We start from the raw sequence: 18,271 nt of genomic DNA on the forward strand, positions 1-18,271 counted from the left end.
ATATATCATGTTTCCATATCTCAAAAAAATTGAAATTAGTGTTTCCGAGCGATATCCGGCGTCATGTCATCCCCCCTATCTATGTTAGTATCCATGCTACGTAGCTTTCATAGAACTTATTCAACAATAGTACAGAACCAGATTTGGAAAAGATAGTAGAGCCTTAATTTCTTATATCAGGTGGTGGTTTAATTAGTCTATGGAGGTGCAAGCACCAGTAAACAGAATAAATCACTAAAAAGATTTAGATTTAATTTTGATGGTTTGTGAACTATGTAGTAGCTATTCAAGCTTATAAGCGAAATAATGTTTCTTCTATATAGTAGTGGGCTAGTGGCTAGTGTGCCATTGCTTGTTATTAACTCCATATTTTGATTTTAAACATCCATGCAGGCCGTGAACATGGGAAGGCAACTATTTAGTGCTAATTATCAGCTTGGATTCAGATTTTTCAAGGCATTCTTGTTTGTGGCAGTTATTGCCATCATCATCATTCTTTCGGTTATATGTGAACTCTCATTGATGGACATTTTTGTATGCTGTCTGGCATTCATGCCAACTGCATGGGGCTTGATACAGGTAACTTTTTGTTTGAGCAACATTTTGATTGTTTGCACTTGGATACATTTTCTTCCATAGATTAAAAACTTTGAAAACTTGATAAAATAGACGTTTTCTTCCATAATAAAAGCTGGTAAAAGCCCTTTTCCCCATAATTTAAGCTGTTTTTGTTTTGGTGAGAGGGGAAGAAAGAAGAAAGAAGCTTAAACTAAAACTTGGACATTCATTTCATTAAAGCTTTTTGTAACTTCAAATTTCATATATTATTTAGTGATTTACCATATGAAAATCAGTTTTATTATTTCTACAATCTAAACTAACAATTCTTCTGAGAACTTATTACCTCATGTGAGCCATGCCATTAGTAGTTGGAAGAGTTATTTGGGAGAGTTGTAAAAGTAGCATTAGTACATAAAAACTTGGAAGATCTCAAAAAGAAAATAAAATAAAATAAAATAAATTTAAAATCACTTTTCATGATTAACTATAAAAAAGAGCAATTATACATATAAGTACTTACTATTAAAATAAGTTCAATTTTTTCGGCTTTTCCAAATACACCATTAATCTAAGTGATATGACACTTCTTTCTATTACAGATTGCACAAGCTGTGAGGCCAAAGATAGAGCACACTGGGGTGTGGCATTTCACCCGTGCACTTGCTAGAGAATTTGATTATGGAATGGGGATTGTTCTATTTGGACCTATTGCTATTCTTGCTTGGCTACCAATCATCAAAGCCTTCCATGCTCGTATCCTCTTCAATGAGGCATTCAAAAGGCACTTGCAAATACAACCAATTCTTGCTGTGAAAAAGAAGAAGCATAGACCTTGATCCTCATTCTTGATTCTTTGTACTTGATTTTTGTATAGACAAGTCATATCATAAGATTCTATAGGATAAATATAGGAATTAGATATCGGTTATTATAGTATGTACAGCTGCATATTCATGTGATACAATTAGACAAATCAAATTCATAAATGTAGAAAGAGTTGTTTGATTCTCATCTTGTAATAGACTGGATAGGTTTCATGTAGGTAGAGTTAGAATATAGAATTAAGAATTTTATTGACAAGTATACAATGGGATATAAATGTACGAAGCAGCATTGAGTAGGCCTCCAACTGACTCCATTGTTATTTCTAATAACATCAAAAAAATAATCTATTACCTCTTTTATGAAATTATTTTACCATTAAAAATAATTTAATATTCGTGCTAGTCACAATTACTAAAATTACCAGGCTCAAGAATTTTTAATTAAAAAATATTAGTAGAGTATTATAACTGAAAATTATGTCCTTTATTTATAGTATATTTCTTACTGTAAAAATCTTATGACATAAAAGCAAAATTCTAAAAATTGGTTCAAATTGTTCGGTCGGATTGGTTGAACTGTGAACCGACAAAATTTGCAGTTTAATTAAAAATTGTTATGATAATAATGGATGTCTATTAATATGGGCGGCTGAGCTTTTCAAAATTTAATTTCTAAATACAAATCGAAAATTAATGAAGTTTGAATATTTGAATTTTTACATGTATAAATAGAGAACGAATCCTCAGGCAATATACAACAATAACAATAATAAATATATGGTGGAAATTCAGGTGCAGTCGACTTCACCTAAAGTTGATAACTGAGAGCGGTTAGATAATTTGACTGATTTGACTAAATTTTCATCTAACGGCTTTCAACTATCAACTTTACGTGACGTTGACTGCACATGAGTTTCCACCAACAAATATTCTCCTCTCTTTTCCTACCATATAAAACTCTCTCCCTTTCTTATTTTTTTCTTAGGTTTTAAGTGGCAATATACTAGTATATATATAAATTACTTCTATTATAGTTAAATAATTATATTAGTAAATATTAATAGTAGAATTTTCTATTTATACTTATTTATTTTATATTTATTATATCTTTCTTAATTATCTATTTCATAACAGAAATCATAACCACCAAATTTAGAAATTATTGTTGAACCGTTGAATCTGACAAAAATCGGTCGGTCAAATCGAACCGAAACTCGTTCGGTTTTCAAAAATTTCTCCAAACCGCGCCGTTTTGTTTCAAACTTCAAAGAAACTCTTGACAAAACTGCAGCACCTTCACGACCTCACTGACGTCACTCCTCCTTCCAGCCCCCTTCCTGAATCAAAAAGCAACCCTAGCCTCCAAACTCCAAAGACTCAAACGGCATTACGGCAACCCTAGCCTCCACTCACTCACTTACCCTCTCTGAACCCGTTAACCCTAAAGGCCACCCCAGTCCCGCGATTCATCAACTCATCAACACTCATCAGAGAGCCACCAAGCAGCAGGCAGCAGCTCCTACCATCGCCGAACTCCTCTCCTCGGCCAGAGCTCGCCGTCGCCGCCGGAATTGTGACTGATAGAGGGTGCCGTCGCCGAACACTCACCCTCTTCTCCTCGCGGTGGAATCTCTGCTTGGCTGTCGTCTCCTCGCCGTAACGAGCTCTGTTCCCGGCATCTCTCTCTTCAAGCTCTCTCTCTATCTCGACGAGGTCACTGTCAGCGCCGTGTCCCTCCGAGCTCACTCTGTCACCGCCGTTCCTCCCTCGGCGTCTCACCGGTAGGCCACTTCTTCAGTTTCATCTTTACTTTCTAGTTAATTTTTAAGATTCTGAGCCGAGTTTGTGTTCTAAAATTGGATTCTGAACTTATTGTTGTGATTCTGAAGTTATTGTTGGCATGAAGTTTTTTAGTTGTTGCAGTTGGTTCTGTTGCCGGATTTGTGTTGCTGCTTCATTGTAATTACTAATTTGCAATCATATAATTTCTGTTGTTACTGATTTTAGATCTGAAATTGTGGTTGATGATTGCTGAATTGTTGCTTGATTCTGGCAAGATTGAAAGCATATCTGGTTGTTAGCGATGATTGAACCATCGTAGAGCTTTTCCTTCCATAACTTGAATCATTGAATGATTAGCTATGCTCCAGTGCTGTTCACTACTCTATATTCTGTATTTTTTCTGTTGATTGAATCATTGAATGATTAGTTTGGGTTTTTTTTGGTTAATTTTTGGAAAAAGATTGTTAATCATTATTAAAATTGTGCTGAAATTTTGTTAAAATTGTGATCAGCTGAAAATCTTGTTAATCTTTATTAAAATTAGGCTGAAAATTTTGTTATAAGTTGTTCCGAGTTTCTATTTGTTCATTATGATCAATCTTTTGTTTTAGAAGAAATAAATTTGTCATCTTTGTTTTTAATGAAGAAATAGATGAATTGAATTAACTCAATTAACTAGATAAGGAGATGATCGAATATTTATTATTGATTTGGTTAATTCAATGAATATTATAACTTCTATACGTATATAAATTTTGACCTTTGATATTTGTTTTTTTATATTTGACTCATGTGTTGTATTTAAATGTGATTATGAGATTTTAATTGGAATTATACTTTTAATTTGTATATATTTAAGATTTATATCAGAATATATTTATATATTTATTTATAATTTGATATGTTATTTTATTATAATTTAGTTATTTCAGTTGAACTACGGTTGAACCGATTAAACCTCTAAACCGATGAATCAGTAGCTCGAGCGGTATGATGACCAGTTTGGTTTTTAGAACCTTGCATAAAAGTCATATTATAAAAGATGTTTGCATTTTCACCCTAAATGATGATTTTTTTTATGGAGTAAAACGATTTTGTTAAGAAATTGGATTTTTCCATCATATAGTGAATGTTAAATTTTAAGAGTGGAGACAAAAAAAGGTAAGTATTACTTGCTTGAATAAAAATCGGTTTCCTGTTTTGCTTTTATTTTTTTCTTCTTTTAACATTTCTTCTGTTTTGTTTTATTGACTGGGTTCTTTGATTCTTGATTAAAGAAAAGTTAATTACCATCTAGCAAAACCTAAAAAGAATTATATGTGAACGTCTAATTTTGATTCTTGATCAAGGGGTTGTGTGGTTGTGGCGAATTGGAGGATGCCTTCAAGGTATTTGATGAATTTTCCCAACTAGGGTGTGAGCCCAATGTGAGGACTTTCGCTACTTTGATGCATGGATTGTGCGGAAAAGGGGATTTGGATGGTGCTTTTGAGTTGTTGGAGAGAATGGAAAATTGTGGGGTTGGTGCTGACATCATGGTTTTTAATGTGCTGATTTCGGGGTTGAGGAAGCAAGGGAGGGTTGACGAGGCAAAGGTGTTGGAGAGATTGATGATGGAAAAAGGATGTGATCCCAATGGAGGGTCTTATCAAGATGTGGCATATGGGTTGCTTGATAATGAGAGATTTGAGGAAGCCAAAGAGATCATGGAGAGAATGGTGTTGATGGGGTTTGGCCCTAGTTTCGTGTCTTATAAAGTTCTTGTGAAGGGTATGTGTGAGAGGGGTGTCATTGGGGAGGTCCATTGGGCTGTAAGGCAGATGATGAAGCAGGGTTTTGTGCCAAAGATGGGGATGTGGAAGCAGATCTCTTGTATTTTTTGTCTGGCTCTAAGATATTGATTTAAAAATCTTGTTAACATTTATATGCACTCTTTAGTTTATATACTTTGTTGATCAGGTAGACATCTAAAGTAGTTCAGTGGTATTCAATGTTAAAAGCAATAAAATAAAAATAACTTATTATGAGAAAAAAAATCATATATAATTATTTAAAAATATGACCGGCTTAACCAGTTATCTAATGGTAGAATCAGTAACCCATTAACCAAGTACTCTAACTGGATCGATTGTTGGTTTGGTTTTGATAATTATTTTTTTAATTGTGATTGTGTTAGTACGTTGTTATTTGTTAGTGACACTAATCAAAGCAAATCATGTTTTGTTGAATGTTAAAGTCTTCTATTAAACAGGGTCGAAGAAACACTATCAACGTTCTCTCATTTAACTTAACTTTTTTGGTTGCTGTTTTTCAATTATTTAATTTTAATTTGTGGTTTGATGTTTCAAATTATGCTGTTTTAATTTTAGTGTTCTAATTTTAATTTGTGCAGTTCTAATTTTAGTTTAGTGTTCTCTATTCTTATTGTATTTTTTTGTGATATTTCTGCAGTTTGATAATAGTAAAGTGACAGCATTGGTGAAACAGAAGGTGGAGTTGATGAAGGTCATGGTGAAAAACCGAAAAATTGAATCAAATCAATCAATTTCAATTCAGTTTGGTTGGCCTCGAAAAAAATCAAACCAAACCAAACCAATAATTTTTTTTTTTACAATTGGATCGAATATTTTTTTCCTTAAAAACCAAACCAAACCGCGCTGCGAACACCCACAGTGTCCATATCTCCTCAACAGAAACAAAGGACACTAAGCACTAATATACGACACCCACAATTAGCATTGACTTGCCCTCGCCTGCTCACCTTCTTGAGCCACCACCATGACCTCACCGAGTCTGCACAGATCATTTCTCCGCTCCACCGAAACCCTAATCACCCTGTCTTTCCATCACATCATCTCCTTCAATTTCTCACAAAACCCCAACCAACAATCTTTCTATTCTTCTCGCTCCAATTCCCTAATTGGGTCTCCATCTAGAGTCCAGAAGCTCATAGCTTCCCAATCGGACCCTCTTCTCGCCAAAGAAATCTTCGAATGCGCCTCTCGCCATCCCAACTTTCGCCATTCTTACTCTACCTACCTCATTCTCATCCTCAAATTGGGCCGCACCAGGCAATTCTCCCTTGTCGATGACCTTGTTCGTCGCCTCAAATCTGAATCCTACCCAATCACTCCGACCCTGTTCTCCTACTTGATCAGAGTCTATGGCGAAGCTGATTTACCCGATAAGGTCCTCAAAACCTTCTACACTATGCTTCAATACGGTTTCAAGCCTTTGCCCAAACACCTCAACCGCATTCTTGAGATTCTTGTATCCCACCGCAACTTTGTTCGACCTGCATTCGATCTCTTCAGGGATGCTCATAGGCACGGTGTGTCACCCAATACTCAGTCCTACAATATTCTCATGCGGGCTTTTTGTTTGAATGGAGATATTAGCATTGCCTACCACCTGTTCAACAAAATGTTTAAGAGAGATATTGTTCCTGATATCAAGTCTTATCGGATTCTGATGCAGGCGATGTGTAGGAAGAGTCAAGTGAATGGAGCTGTGGATTTGTTGGAGGATATGTTGAACAAAGGGTTTGTTCCCGACTCTTTGACTTACACCACTTTGTTGAACAGTTTGTGTAGGAAGAAGAAGCTTAGAGAAGCTTACAAGCTTCTTTGTAGGATGAAGATCAAAGGGTGCAATCCTGACATAGTTCATTATAATACTGTTATATCGGGGTTCTGCAGGGAAGGGCGTGCCCATGATGCCTGTAAAGTTATTGCTGATATGCAGAACAATGGGTGCTTGCCTAATGTTGTGTCATATCGAACTTTGGTTGGTGGGTTATGTGACAAAGGAATGCTTGATGAGGCAAATAACTACATGAAGGAGATGCTGTCTAAAGGTTTTTCTCTGCATTTTGCTGTTATTCATGGCCTAGTAAAGGGTTTTTGCAATGTTGGTAAGATTGAGGAAGCTTGTGGAGTTCTGACCAAATCGCTTGAGCATGGGGAAGCTCCTCATATGGATACCTGGGCGATCATAATACCTTTAATATGTGAAGTGGACGATGGTGTGAGGAGCAGAGATGTTTTGGAGCAAGTTCTCAAGATTGAAATAACAGGTCATACTAGAATAGTGGATGCTGGCATTGGTTTGGAGAACTACTTAATTCGGAAGATACGAGCCAATCCAAGAGCATCTTAATGCAGGTTTTTGTCCCCCATGTTGGATCAGCTTCATTTTCAGTTGAAAATGGGTTTAAACTCTATCTGTGGAATGCAGACACGCTAATGATTTAATTGCAAAGATGCATGAACTCATTATAATGCAGAACAAAATGTAGTTAGATTGGTGGCCTTCAGATTAGCAAAGGCAATTTCAGAATCATGAGAGGGAGACATTTGGACGTCTTAGGACAGGCTGTCCTCAGTAAGGGTGCCCCAGCATGCAACATGAGGAGTGAGCACTTTGGAAAGGCCACAAGGTGCTGCAGAGGACAATGTGGCTCAAGGCAGATGTTCTTGTCTTCTTGACTAGCGTAATTTGATTGATGGGCCTACTTGCATCAGTGAAGGTGTTCCCATGGACACTGGACTACTGGAGTGGCTGAAATAGGCAGATTCTGCTCATGTGACATTGGTGTTTGCCGGAGCTAGAACTTGTAACAATGGACAGTTCTAAAAATGCCTTAACATGGAAGTTCCATGGAAATTGGAAATTGTTTTTGTTATGGAAAACAATTTATGGGCTCTTTGGAATTTGGATGTCACACCTCACGGCAACTTCAATTCCTTAGGAATGGAAGAACGGACCAGCATTTGGAATTCCAGGGATTCAGGTTGATCGAATACATGTTTTGAAGTTCAGGGAAGTCAGAAATGATGCATAAGAAAGAGCCAGAGGAGATGGACCAACTTTATAGACTTAACTACTTAGTAGAGGTCAGTAGTTATTCTTTTTCTTTTCCTCCCTCATTTATCACCAGTGTTTGTGGAAATAGTGTCAATAATGAAAAGATTACAAGAATCATATATATCCATGTGATATACTTACGATTACGAGGACAAAGTATTTGATGCATATTTTTATGAGAGTTACATTTGATGGAGCTGCCTTAAATATTTACAGAATTATCCTAATTTATTTTTGTATTTACCCATTAGAGACAAAACTTCATATATTCTATAAACAACCCCACACATGATTACAAAACCAGCAACACTTGTCTAAGCTAAGAACAAGAACAGAGACAATAAAATGAACTACCCTCGATCCCACCCGAAGACATGCATCTTCCCCTGACAGTGAGAGCACGCGGGCGGAACGGGGGATCGAACTTGGTAGTAGTGGTAGTACCTCTGTCGATCTCGATCCGTGGGCCGAGCATAGTCTCCGTTTTAAAGCTATTTTGGTTTTAGTTATTTATAAATTCTAGCACTTAAGATTACATGATGCAATTAATTAATATTTTCAAATTACTATTATTGTTTTCCTTTCTTAATGAATAAGAATAACTGCCTTTTGGAACAATATCTTCAATGTTCTTACTTATTATGAAATTTGAATCTATGTTCATATTCTTCTTGAGATTAGCCTAATTGATGTAGTATATGGGTTTTAATTTACGCTATTGTTTTCCTCCTGATTTTTCAATTTTGGATAAGCAAAACAGACGCACTTTGTAACAATAAGTTTTAAGCAATCTGCATAACACATTTTTATAGTCTTCATTTAGAATATTGATGAATAGTCTATTTGGTCAAAATTATTATTAAATCCTGTTGCTGGAGAGTAGTATTTGTTCTCTTGTTTTGCTGTGAATTTTCCTTCTCTAATAACATGTCTAATTAATTATGATGAACTTGTCTTTGAGGAGGATTTTTTAAGTCCTCCTATTAGTGAACTTGGTTGAGATAATCATTGTCTGATCAAAACTTCTTTCTTGATGGTAGGCATTGAAACAAAAATTCGAGAAGAGAGGATGGTCGGGTATATGCAAAAATCATATCATCAGTGGCAACAATAACTACTTGAGTTTGACTTTGAATAATTTTTTAAAGAACCAGACAAAATTAGATCTTTTACCAATGTCCATATGCGTTGATCCAAAAAGTTTATTGTAGGTTATTAATAGGTTAAACTTTTGAGACTGAAGTTGGCCTGACCTCATTAGCTCTCTTAGTCCGTTGTGTAATGTGTTATTCTTTAGTTCAAACCCTTTTATTCTTGTAATTTTATGATTCTGAGATTTGGGTAAATTTCTTGAACTGAATAAATTTTTTTATTCTGAGATTTGGATAAATTTCTTTGATGTGCCACATGCAATATACACGCGTCACAGTCCCCAAGTTAACACAGAGTCAACATCACATGCTTATTTTCATCATCCGCACTGAAAAATTTTCCATTTAACTATTATACTAATCAAATTAGTGGGCTTACAATTATAAGTAGATTTCTTTTCTTAATACAACTTTCAGCTTTGAATTCAGTATCTAGTCTCTACGGTAGCGTTTGATTAAAAAAACTTGAGATTGAGATTAGGGGATTAAGATTTAATATTGTGTTTGATGATCAAAAGCAACTAAAATTTCAATCTCTGTTTTTAATATTTCAGTCTCTTTAGTATCTCCAAAAAGTAGACATAAAAAATTAAAATTTTGGAGACAGATTGAAATTTTAATAATATTTTTTATCAAAAATATCTTTATTTAACTTTTCAATTACAATCTATCCATCAATTTTGATATTTATTTTAAATTAAACATAATAGTATAATACTGAGACATAACTTAGTTAAGTACATTTTACACTAAACATAATACAGAAATTTAATTTAGTCTTAGTCTCTGTCTCTCAATCTCAATCTTTCAGTCTCAGTCTTTCTTCTAAACACAACCTAAAAGTATGCTGAATACTCATTAGAAAATAATATATCGGTAGTTTAATTATTTATTAACTGATGGTAGTGCCATTTATTTAATATATTTTTAAAAAGGTAAATAATTGAATCAAATATGTTTTTGGATAAAATATATTTTTTTTACTAATATTTGTCAAAAATTTAAAAATTACTTTTAATATTTAATTTGTATCAATTTTATTATTTTTAAATATACTCCTGATACTGATGTCATTTATTTGTGTGTAATGTGGCTTTAAAGGCGCAAAATTGTGAAATTTTTAAAATGTCCTTCATTTAACTCTTAATCTTTTTTCTTCTGTATTTGAATTCATCCTTATTGCCTTACTTTTCAAAATAGAAGAAAACACAATTAGGCACAACTACACTAGAAAAATGACGTTCCAAAGAGAGAAGTAGTGAGTGACGAGTCTTAAGTACCAATTTAAGAAAAATCACAAATTTAAAACTTAAGATTCGGTGTAAGTCTAAATTAGAATTTAACATTCTTAAAATTTAGTAATAAATTAGAATTTAACATTTTTAAAATTTAGTAAAAAGTGTCACAAAGTTCAAAACAATAACCGAGAGTTTAATTTCGAATTATTTTTTCTTAAATTTATAATTGAGTGCATTATCATTCGCTATGAGAGATTGAGAATTTGTTCGCAATTAATGAAAATATAAATAGCAAGAAGGTAAAAACACAATTAAAAATTAAATGGCAAAGAGTTTAAACTAAAATAGAATCAAGGCAATTAACTAGAGGAGAAGAAAGTAAATTCAAGTTTTAAAAGATCTTAGCAAGGGTTAAAGGTCTAAGATTATTATTCTTGTCACTAACAATAACATGATAATTACAAAGAGCAAATCCAAGTCATCAATTCCTACAAATTGAGAAGAATCAATTAGGTTTAATTAACTCTAATCCACAAATTTTAACCAACTTACTAATTGAATTAGTAAATGATTAGCGTTAGTAGAAACAAAGTTAATTAATATTTTTAAATTATCAATCAACTTGGGTATTAATGACTCAAAGTCATCCAATTTCTCAACTCAAGTTAAGAATGTAAAATCTACTTTATAACTAAGTGAGACATTTCATCAAACACTTAGTTTACATGTAAATAAAATTTCATAAATTGCAAGAATAGTAAAAATTATAACTACCAATGCAAGAAATTAATAACAACTCAAGTAAGTAAGAATAAAGTATAAAATATCAAATTCATTAAAGAAAATTGAGAATTCAACTAGGATTCATAAACTAAAATCGCAAACTAAAGGAAGTAAAAAAAAACTCTAAAATACTAGAATAAAAAAACAAGAAATTATAAATAAAGAATTATAATTAAACAAACTAAAACATAAAAATAAGAGATAAATTCATAAAAAAACCTTTGAATTTTAAATAGAAAAGCTCTTTAGAATTCAAGGTCCAAACCCTAAAAAAAGAAAAAAAAAAACTAAATATGTGTATTATAGTATAGTCTCCTTTTCCAAATTTTGGCTTCAAAATATCGTCTCGCAGCTGTTGGGAGCCTTGGGAAGCCCAAATCGTAAATACACATGCTTCATTAATTAAGACACGTAATCTAACCTCGCACACGTGAGAAAAGCTCGCGAATACGAGATTGTCGTCGTGTGTCTGTAAATGTCATTTGCGCAAGAATCTCGTTTGCGTGAGCTGCCAGACAGCTTCTTTTTCAAATTGCTTCCTATAACGACCTAATTTCTAATATGACACGCTCGAGTTAATACTCAAATTGGCCCCTAAAATTTGACTCCCGACTCAATTTAGCTTTCAAGGTTTTAATTGACTCTAATTGTACTCTAAAATTTTGACTCGCGCCTCAAATTGGCCCTTATATAGTTTTTCGTCACCGGAGAGCTGACCTGGCAATTTTAAATGACACTTGGCAGTCTCAAAACGATGTCGTTTTATTGTTGGCACTGAAATATTTAGAAACGACGTCATTGACATGAGAAAGGGGTTAAATAAAAACCCAAACATTAACCACTTCAAAAGTGAAACCCAATTGACCCTTTCTCTTCCTCCTCTTTCCCCATTGTGAAGATTAATTACCTAGGAGTCATCATCTCTTGAAAAACAACTTAGTAACAAAATCGTTGCTCTCAACTACCATGCTCTTTTTTTCTCAAAATGTTGGTTGTGGGTTGTTTTTCAATTTTTTCACTCTACTTCATCAGTGAAACTTTGGGAGAATGTGGTTGATTATAGTTGTTGATGATGATAGAGTTTTTGTATGTTAAGGTTTAATTTTTTTGCATGTATGTGGCTGTGATAAACTGAATCGTTCAATTCTTTGTCCGTTTGAGCAGTCTTTGATTCTTCATATTCCATTTTAAAATAACAATTTTACTCCTTCATACTTCATTTTAATTTAATTGTTGATTGGATAATTTCTTGTAAAAATAAAGTATTTTCTGCGCTGAGCATTGTTTGCATCAATGACAACTATGAGTGTTTTATTATACATCTGAAATTAAGTGATAATCATGAACTGAACTACTTGATTTTTCTTAGACATTGACATTAGTATTATGGCTTGGAGGTGTTGTAGATGATCTTATTCAATATTTTAGTGCATTTTGAGTATTGTGGTGTTATATCTAATCAGCGGGTGGCTAAAAAAATTGAAACCATGTCACACCATTTTGGCCTGGAAACAATTATATATGTATTCAGATACTTGTAACTGTTAGTTATGTAATTGATTGAGTGAAGATTTTAACTTCTTTGTTCTACTTTGGCAATCAGTTGTGAAAAATCTTTGCCCTTTTATTCTTTTTTCTTTTTTTTAGATAGGATAATGACTTTCTCTTATTTGTTTTTCTACTTAAAGATTGAAAATAATGCTCATTGATTTTAACAATAATTAAAGCGCAGATCAAACTGGTATGTTTTAACAATAATTAGAGGAAGATGACGATATGGTTGTGGAGAATTATGATGAAGAAGTAGATTGGGTGTAAGTGCTGGGCAACAAAAAATAACCAAAAATCTTATGATGCATATGATCTAATTCACGATGATTTTGATAGAAACGACTCTTACTGAAGAATTGAAAACCCCCCAAACTCAGATAAAGAGTGGAGTGATGATGATGATGCTGATGATGTGTATAACACCCCAATTTTTTAAAAATTAAATAATTAACTATTTATTACTTATTATATTATATTAAAATTTTGTTTTTAAAAAAATTATTTTTTATTAAAAATAATATATATATGAATAACCATATGTGTATATATATGTGCATATATATGAACGTGGCATGAAGGAATATACACATGTGTATATATATATATATGAAAAACTAGGATACTTAATCTAATATCACATTTAATCATCATCATCCAGCTTCCTTTGCTTCCATTTTTACTTTCACTAACGGTGAGAGTGAGAGACCGAAGCTGCATGAAGAAAATCATAAACCTTACCGTGCTTCTAGCTTTAATTTCTTGAGATCTATAATTCTAATAAAAAATTTAATTCGATAAAAATATTCGTATCTTCTTTTCTTATATGTTTGCATTATTTTTGTTCGATTGAAACTGACGGTGACGTAGCTTTTCTGTTCCTTAGGTTTGGCCAACTGGAATTCAAGGAGGCACAAATGATTTTTGATGCTTTCCTCTTCAACAGCTCGGTCAAAAAGTTTTTCCAAAACTTTCGTTGATTTTCATTTCATACGGAGGTAGGGGATTTCATTTTTTAAATTATAAGTTTTTAATTTAAGAATGCCAAAAAGCTTATTGAGTAAGGTTAATTATTTGTATTTTATTTCATTACTCTTACGGCATTTCCATTTCCTACTGAGAATGCGTGGTTTGTTCTCACCCCAAAATCTTCCACTCTTACAGTGACACAGGTTCGAGGACTCAGTTTAAAGCTGCGGGGGATTATTAGCCTTATTTAAGTTAAGTTTATGTGTTGAGTCGCTTTTCTAGAATTCTCTCGCCTTTGTTAGTTAAGATTTTATTTTATACAGAGAGACAGGAATTGTTTCAGAGTTAAATTTGATTCCTTTATATTATGTTTATTATTATTAATAACTACGTGACTGGTATTGCTTGGGAATCTTTGATATATGATTTTAATTAATAAAAACTAAACTTTTCGACTTTTTCTTAAAAATTGAAACGCGAAGTCGAACTAAAGGCTCAGTATTAAATAATAAATACAGAGAACAGGTCAGTAACGCCTCATTTTTTGTACCATCACGACATGCTAAAAGTTAGGGTATTACGTTATGGTATCAGAGCAGTTCGTTCCTATTAGAGCATTAAGAATGGACTGACTATGCTTCACTGCATACTCTGAGTGTTTGTGTCAGATGTATGACTGTCTATTGATTATTGCTGTTAGTCGATCGTTGTATTTCTCATAGTATTATGTCTGGCCAACTTAATACTGAATATTGGTGTATACGAAAACACTAACAGATTGTCATAGGCAAATAAAGTTCATAGGTAATGCGAATCACGGGGTTTAGGAATGTTTCGACCTAAACTCTTTATTTGTGCTCTGTGACTTGATGTCATCTCTTCTTTTATTATTTTTATCAGAATCTTTGTTTCGGATTCCCTCCTTAAAATGCGATTAAATTATTCCCCGACCAAACTTTATTGTCTCTATATATCCCTATTTAGCTGTACTTCCCTTTGTGTGCCTTATTTTCTTTGATTTAAGTTTGAACTTATTTCAATATAACAATTTTGGAGGACGAAAATTTTTATAAGTAGGCTAGGATATAACACCCCGAATTTTTAAAAATTAAATAATTAACTATTTATTAATTATTATACTATATTAAAATTTTGTTTTAAAAAAAAGTTATTTTTATAAAAAATAATTAAATAAAACTTATAATTATTGAAATTTAATTTAATTATGACTTATTCTATTAATTTAAAGGCCGAACCACTAGGAAACTAAAGGAAAAGAAATGAAAACTTGATATATATATCTTACCGTGGATCACATTTTATTTGTATTAATTTAATCATAACCATTCATATATATATGAATAAGCATATGTGTATATATATGTGCATATACATGAACGAGGCATGAAGGAATATGTGAGAGACCGAAGATGCATGAAGAAAACCATAAACCTCACCGAGCTTCTAGCTTTAATTTCTTAAGATCTGTAACTCTAATAAAAAATCTAATTCGATAAAAGTGTTTGTATCTTCCTCTTCTATATATTGACATTATATTTGTCTGGTTGAAATTGACAGTGACGTAGCTCCACTGTCCCTTAGATTTGGCCAACGGAGTTCAAGGAGGCACAGATGATTTTTGATGCTTTCTTTTTCAACAGCTCGATCAAAAAGTTTTTTTGAAAATTTCAATGATTTTGATTTCATACGGAGGTAGAAGATTTCATTTTTTAAATTATAAGTTTTTAATTTAAGAATACCAAAAAACTTATTGAGTAAAGTTAATTATTTGCATTTTATTTCATTACTCTTACGGCATTTTCATTCTCCACTGAGAACGCGTGGTTTGTTCTCACCCCAAAATCTTTCACCCTTACAGTGACACAGGTTCGAGGACTCATTTTGAAGCTGCGGGCGATTATTAGCCTTATTTGAGTTAAGTTTATGTGTTGAGTTGCTTTTCTAGAATTCTCTCGCCTTTGTTAGTTAAGATTTTATTTTATACAGAGGGACATGAGTTATATCTGAGTTAAAATTGATTCCTTTGTATTATGTTTATTATTATTAATAAATACGTGTCAGATATTGCTTGGAGATCTTTGATATATGATTTTAATTAATAAAAACTAAACTTTTCGACTTTTTCTTAAAAATTGAAATGCGAAGTCGAACTAAAGGCTCAGTATTAAATAGTAAATACGGAGAACAGGTCAGTAACGCCTCACTTTTGATACAATCATGACGTGCTAAAAGTTAGGGTATTACATTATGGTATCAGAGCAGTTCGTTCCTGTTAGAGCCTTAGGGATGGACTGACTATGCTTCACTGCATACTCTGAGTGTCTGTGCCAGATGCATGACTGTCTATTGATTATTGGTGTTAATCGATCGTTGCATTTCTCATAGTATTAGGTCTGGCCAACTTAATACTGATAATTGGTGTATACGAAAATACTAACGAATTGACATAGGCAAATAAAGTTCATAGGTAATGCAAATCACGGGATTTGGGAATGTTTCGACGTAAACTCTTTATTTGTGCTCTGTGACTTGATGTCATCTCTTCTTTCATTATTTTCATTGAAATTTTTTGTTTCGGATTCCCTCCTTAAAATGCGATTGAATTATTCCCCGACCAAACCTTATTGTCCCTATATACCTCTGTTTAGCTGTATTTCCCTTCGTGTGCCCTATTTTCTTCGATTTAAGTTTGAACTTATTTCAATATAACAATTTTTGAGGACGAAAATTTTTATAAGTAAGATAAGATGTAAGACCTCAAATTTTTGAAAATTAAATAATTAACTATTTATTAATTATTATATTATATTGAGATATAATTAAAAAAATTATTTTTAACAAAAATAATTAAATATTATTTATTTTATTAAATTTAAATTATTTATCAAAAATATATATTTTGATTAGAAAATATTAAATTGATTATTATTATTATTATTATTATTATTATTATTATTATTATTATTATTATTATTATTAATCATTTAGTTTTGGTAAGAAACAAACAAAGAAAAAATTTTAAAACGTGGCTTTTATGCATAAGTTTATATATAAAACCGGTGAGAGTGAGAGACCGAAGCTGCATGAAGAAAACCATAAACTTCACCGAGCTTCTAGCTTTAATTTCTTGAGATCTGTAACTCTAATAAAAAAATTTAATTCGGTAGAAATATTCGTATCTTCCTCTTCTACATGTTGGCGTTATTTTTGTCCAGTTGAAACTGACGGTGACGTAGCTTTCCTGTTTCTTGGGTTTGGCCAACTGGAATTCAAGGAGGCACAGATGATTTTTGATGCTTTCCTCTTCAACAGCTCGATCAGAAAATTTTTCCGAAACTTTAGTTGATTTTGATTTCAAACGGAGGTAGGGAATTTTGTTTTTTAAATTATAAGTTTTTAATTTAAGAATGCCAAAAAGCTTATTGAGTAAAGTTAATTATTTGCATTTTATTTCATTACTCTTACGGCATTTTTATTCCCTACTGAGAACGCGTGGTTTGTTCTCACCCCAAAATCTTCCACCCTTATAGTGACACAGGTTCGAGGACTCAGTTTGAAGCTGCGGGCGATTATTAGCCTTATTTGAGTTAAGTTTATGTGTTGAGTCGCTTTTCTAGAATTCTCCCACCTTTGTTAGTTAAGATTTTATTTTATACAAAGGGACATGAGTTGTATGAGTTAAATTTGATTCCTTTGTATTATGTTTATTATTATTAATAACTACGTGACTGGTATTGCTTGGGGATCTTTGATATATGATTTTAATTAATAAAAATAAATTTTTCGAATTTTTTTTAAAAGTTGAAACGCGAAGTCGAACTAAAGGCTCAGTATTAAATAGCAAATACGGAGAACAGGTCAGTAACGCCTCACTTTGGTTCGATCATGAGGTGCTAAAAGCTAAGGTATTACATTATGGTATCAGAGTAGTTCGTTCCTGTTAGAGCCTTAGTGATGGACTGACTATGCTTCACTGCATACTCTGAGTGTCTGTGTCAGGTGCATGACTATCTATTGATTATTGCTGTTAGTCGATCGTTGCATTTCTCATAGTATTAGGTCTGGCCAACTTAATACTAATTATTAGTGTATACGAAAACACTAACGGATTGTCATAGGCAAATAAAGTTCACAAGTAATGCGAATCACGGGATTTGGGAATGTTTCGACGTAAACTCTTTATTTGTGCTCTGTGACTTGATGTCATCTCTTCTTTCATTATTTTCATTGGAATCCTTTGTTTCAGATTCCCTCCTTAAGATGCGATTGAATTATTCCCCGACCAAATCTTATTGTCCCTATGTACCTCTGTTTAGCTGTACTTCCTTTCGTGTGCTCTATTTTCTTTGATTTAAGTTTGAACATATTTCAATATAACAATTTTCGAAGACGAAAATTTTTATAAGTAGAGTAAAATATAACATCCCGAATTTTTGAAAATTAAATAATTAACTATTTATTAATTATTATATTATATTAAAATTTTGTTTTAAAAAAATGTTATTTTTATTAAAAATAATTAAATAAA

The 18,271-nt window shown here is 32.6% G+C and overlaps 3 protein-coding genes across 3 annotated transcripts in view; all 3 read left to right on the plus strand.

The window, feature by feature from the left end:
* The window catches only part of LOC110274232 (putative callose synthase 8), a 2,460-nt gene extending 710 nt beyond the window's left edge, over positions 1–1,750 (plus strand). The window contains exons 2-3 of the mRNA XM_021128306.2: positions 394–579; positions 1,161–1,750. Coding sequence (XP_020983965.1) covers positions 403–579; positions 1,161–1,397 — 414 coding nt within the window. The 5' untranslated portion in view covers positions 394–402 and the 3' untranslated portion in view covers positions 1,398–1,750. The remainder of the gene's footprint in view (positions 1–393; positions 580–1,160) is intronic.
* LOC107459434 (pentatricopeptide repeat-containing protein At3g14580, mitochondrial) lies at positions 1,660–5,143 on the plus strand. The gene is made up of 3 exons (XM_016077666.1): positions 1,660–1,701; positions 4,517–5,039; positions 5,127–5,143. The coding sequence occupies exons 1-3, from the start codon at positions 1,660–1,662 to the stop codon at positions 5,141–5,143; spliced, it is 582 nt and encodes a 193-aa protein (XP_015933152.1).
* LOC107459806 (pentatricopeptide repeat-containing protein At4g01400, mitochondrial-like) lies at positions 2,663–9,411 on the plus strand. Its single transcript, XM_052252164.1, has 3 exons — positions 2,663–3,166; positions 5,619–8,062; positions 9,074–9,411. Exon 2 carries the CDS (start codon positions 5,946–5,948, stop codon positions 7,323–7,325), a length of 1,380 nt encoding a protein of 459 aa, XP_052108124.1. The 5' UTR covers positions 2,663–3,166; positions 5,619–5,945; the 3' UTR covers positions 7,326–8,062; positions 9,074–9,411.
* Positions 9,412–18,271: the final 8,860 nt, after the last annotated feature.

The sequence above is a fragment of the Arachis duranensis genome, chromosome 7 (assembly GCF_000817695.3).
Source record: "Arachis duranensis cultivar V14167 chromosome 7, aradu.V14167.gnm2.J7QH, whole genome shotgun sequence".
NCBI classification, from domain to species: Eukaryota; Viridiplantae; Streptophyta; class Magnoliopsida; order Fabales; family Fabaceae; genus Arachis; species Arachis duranensis.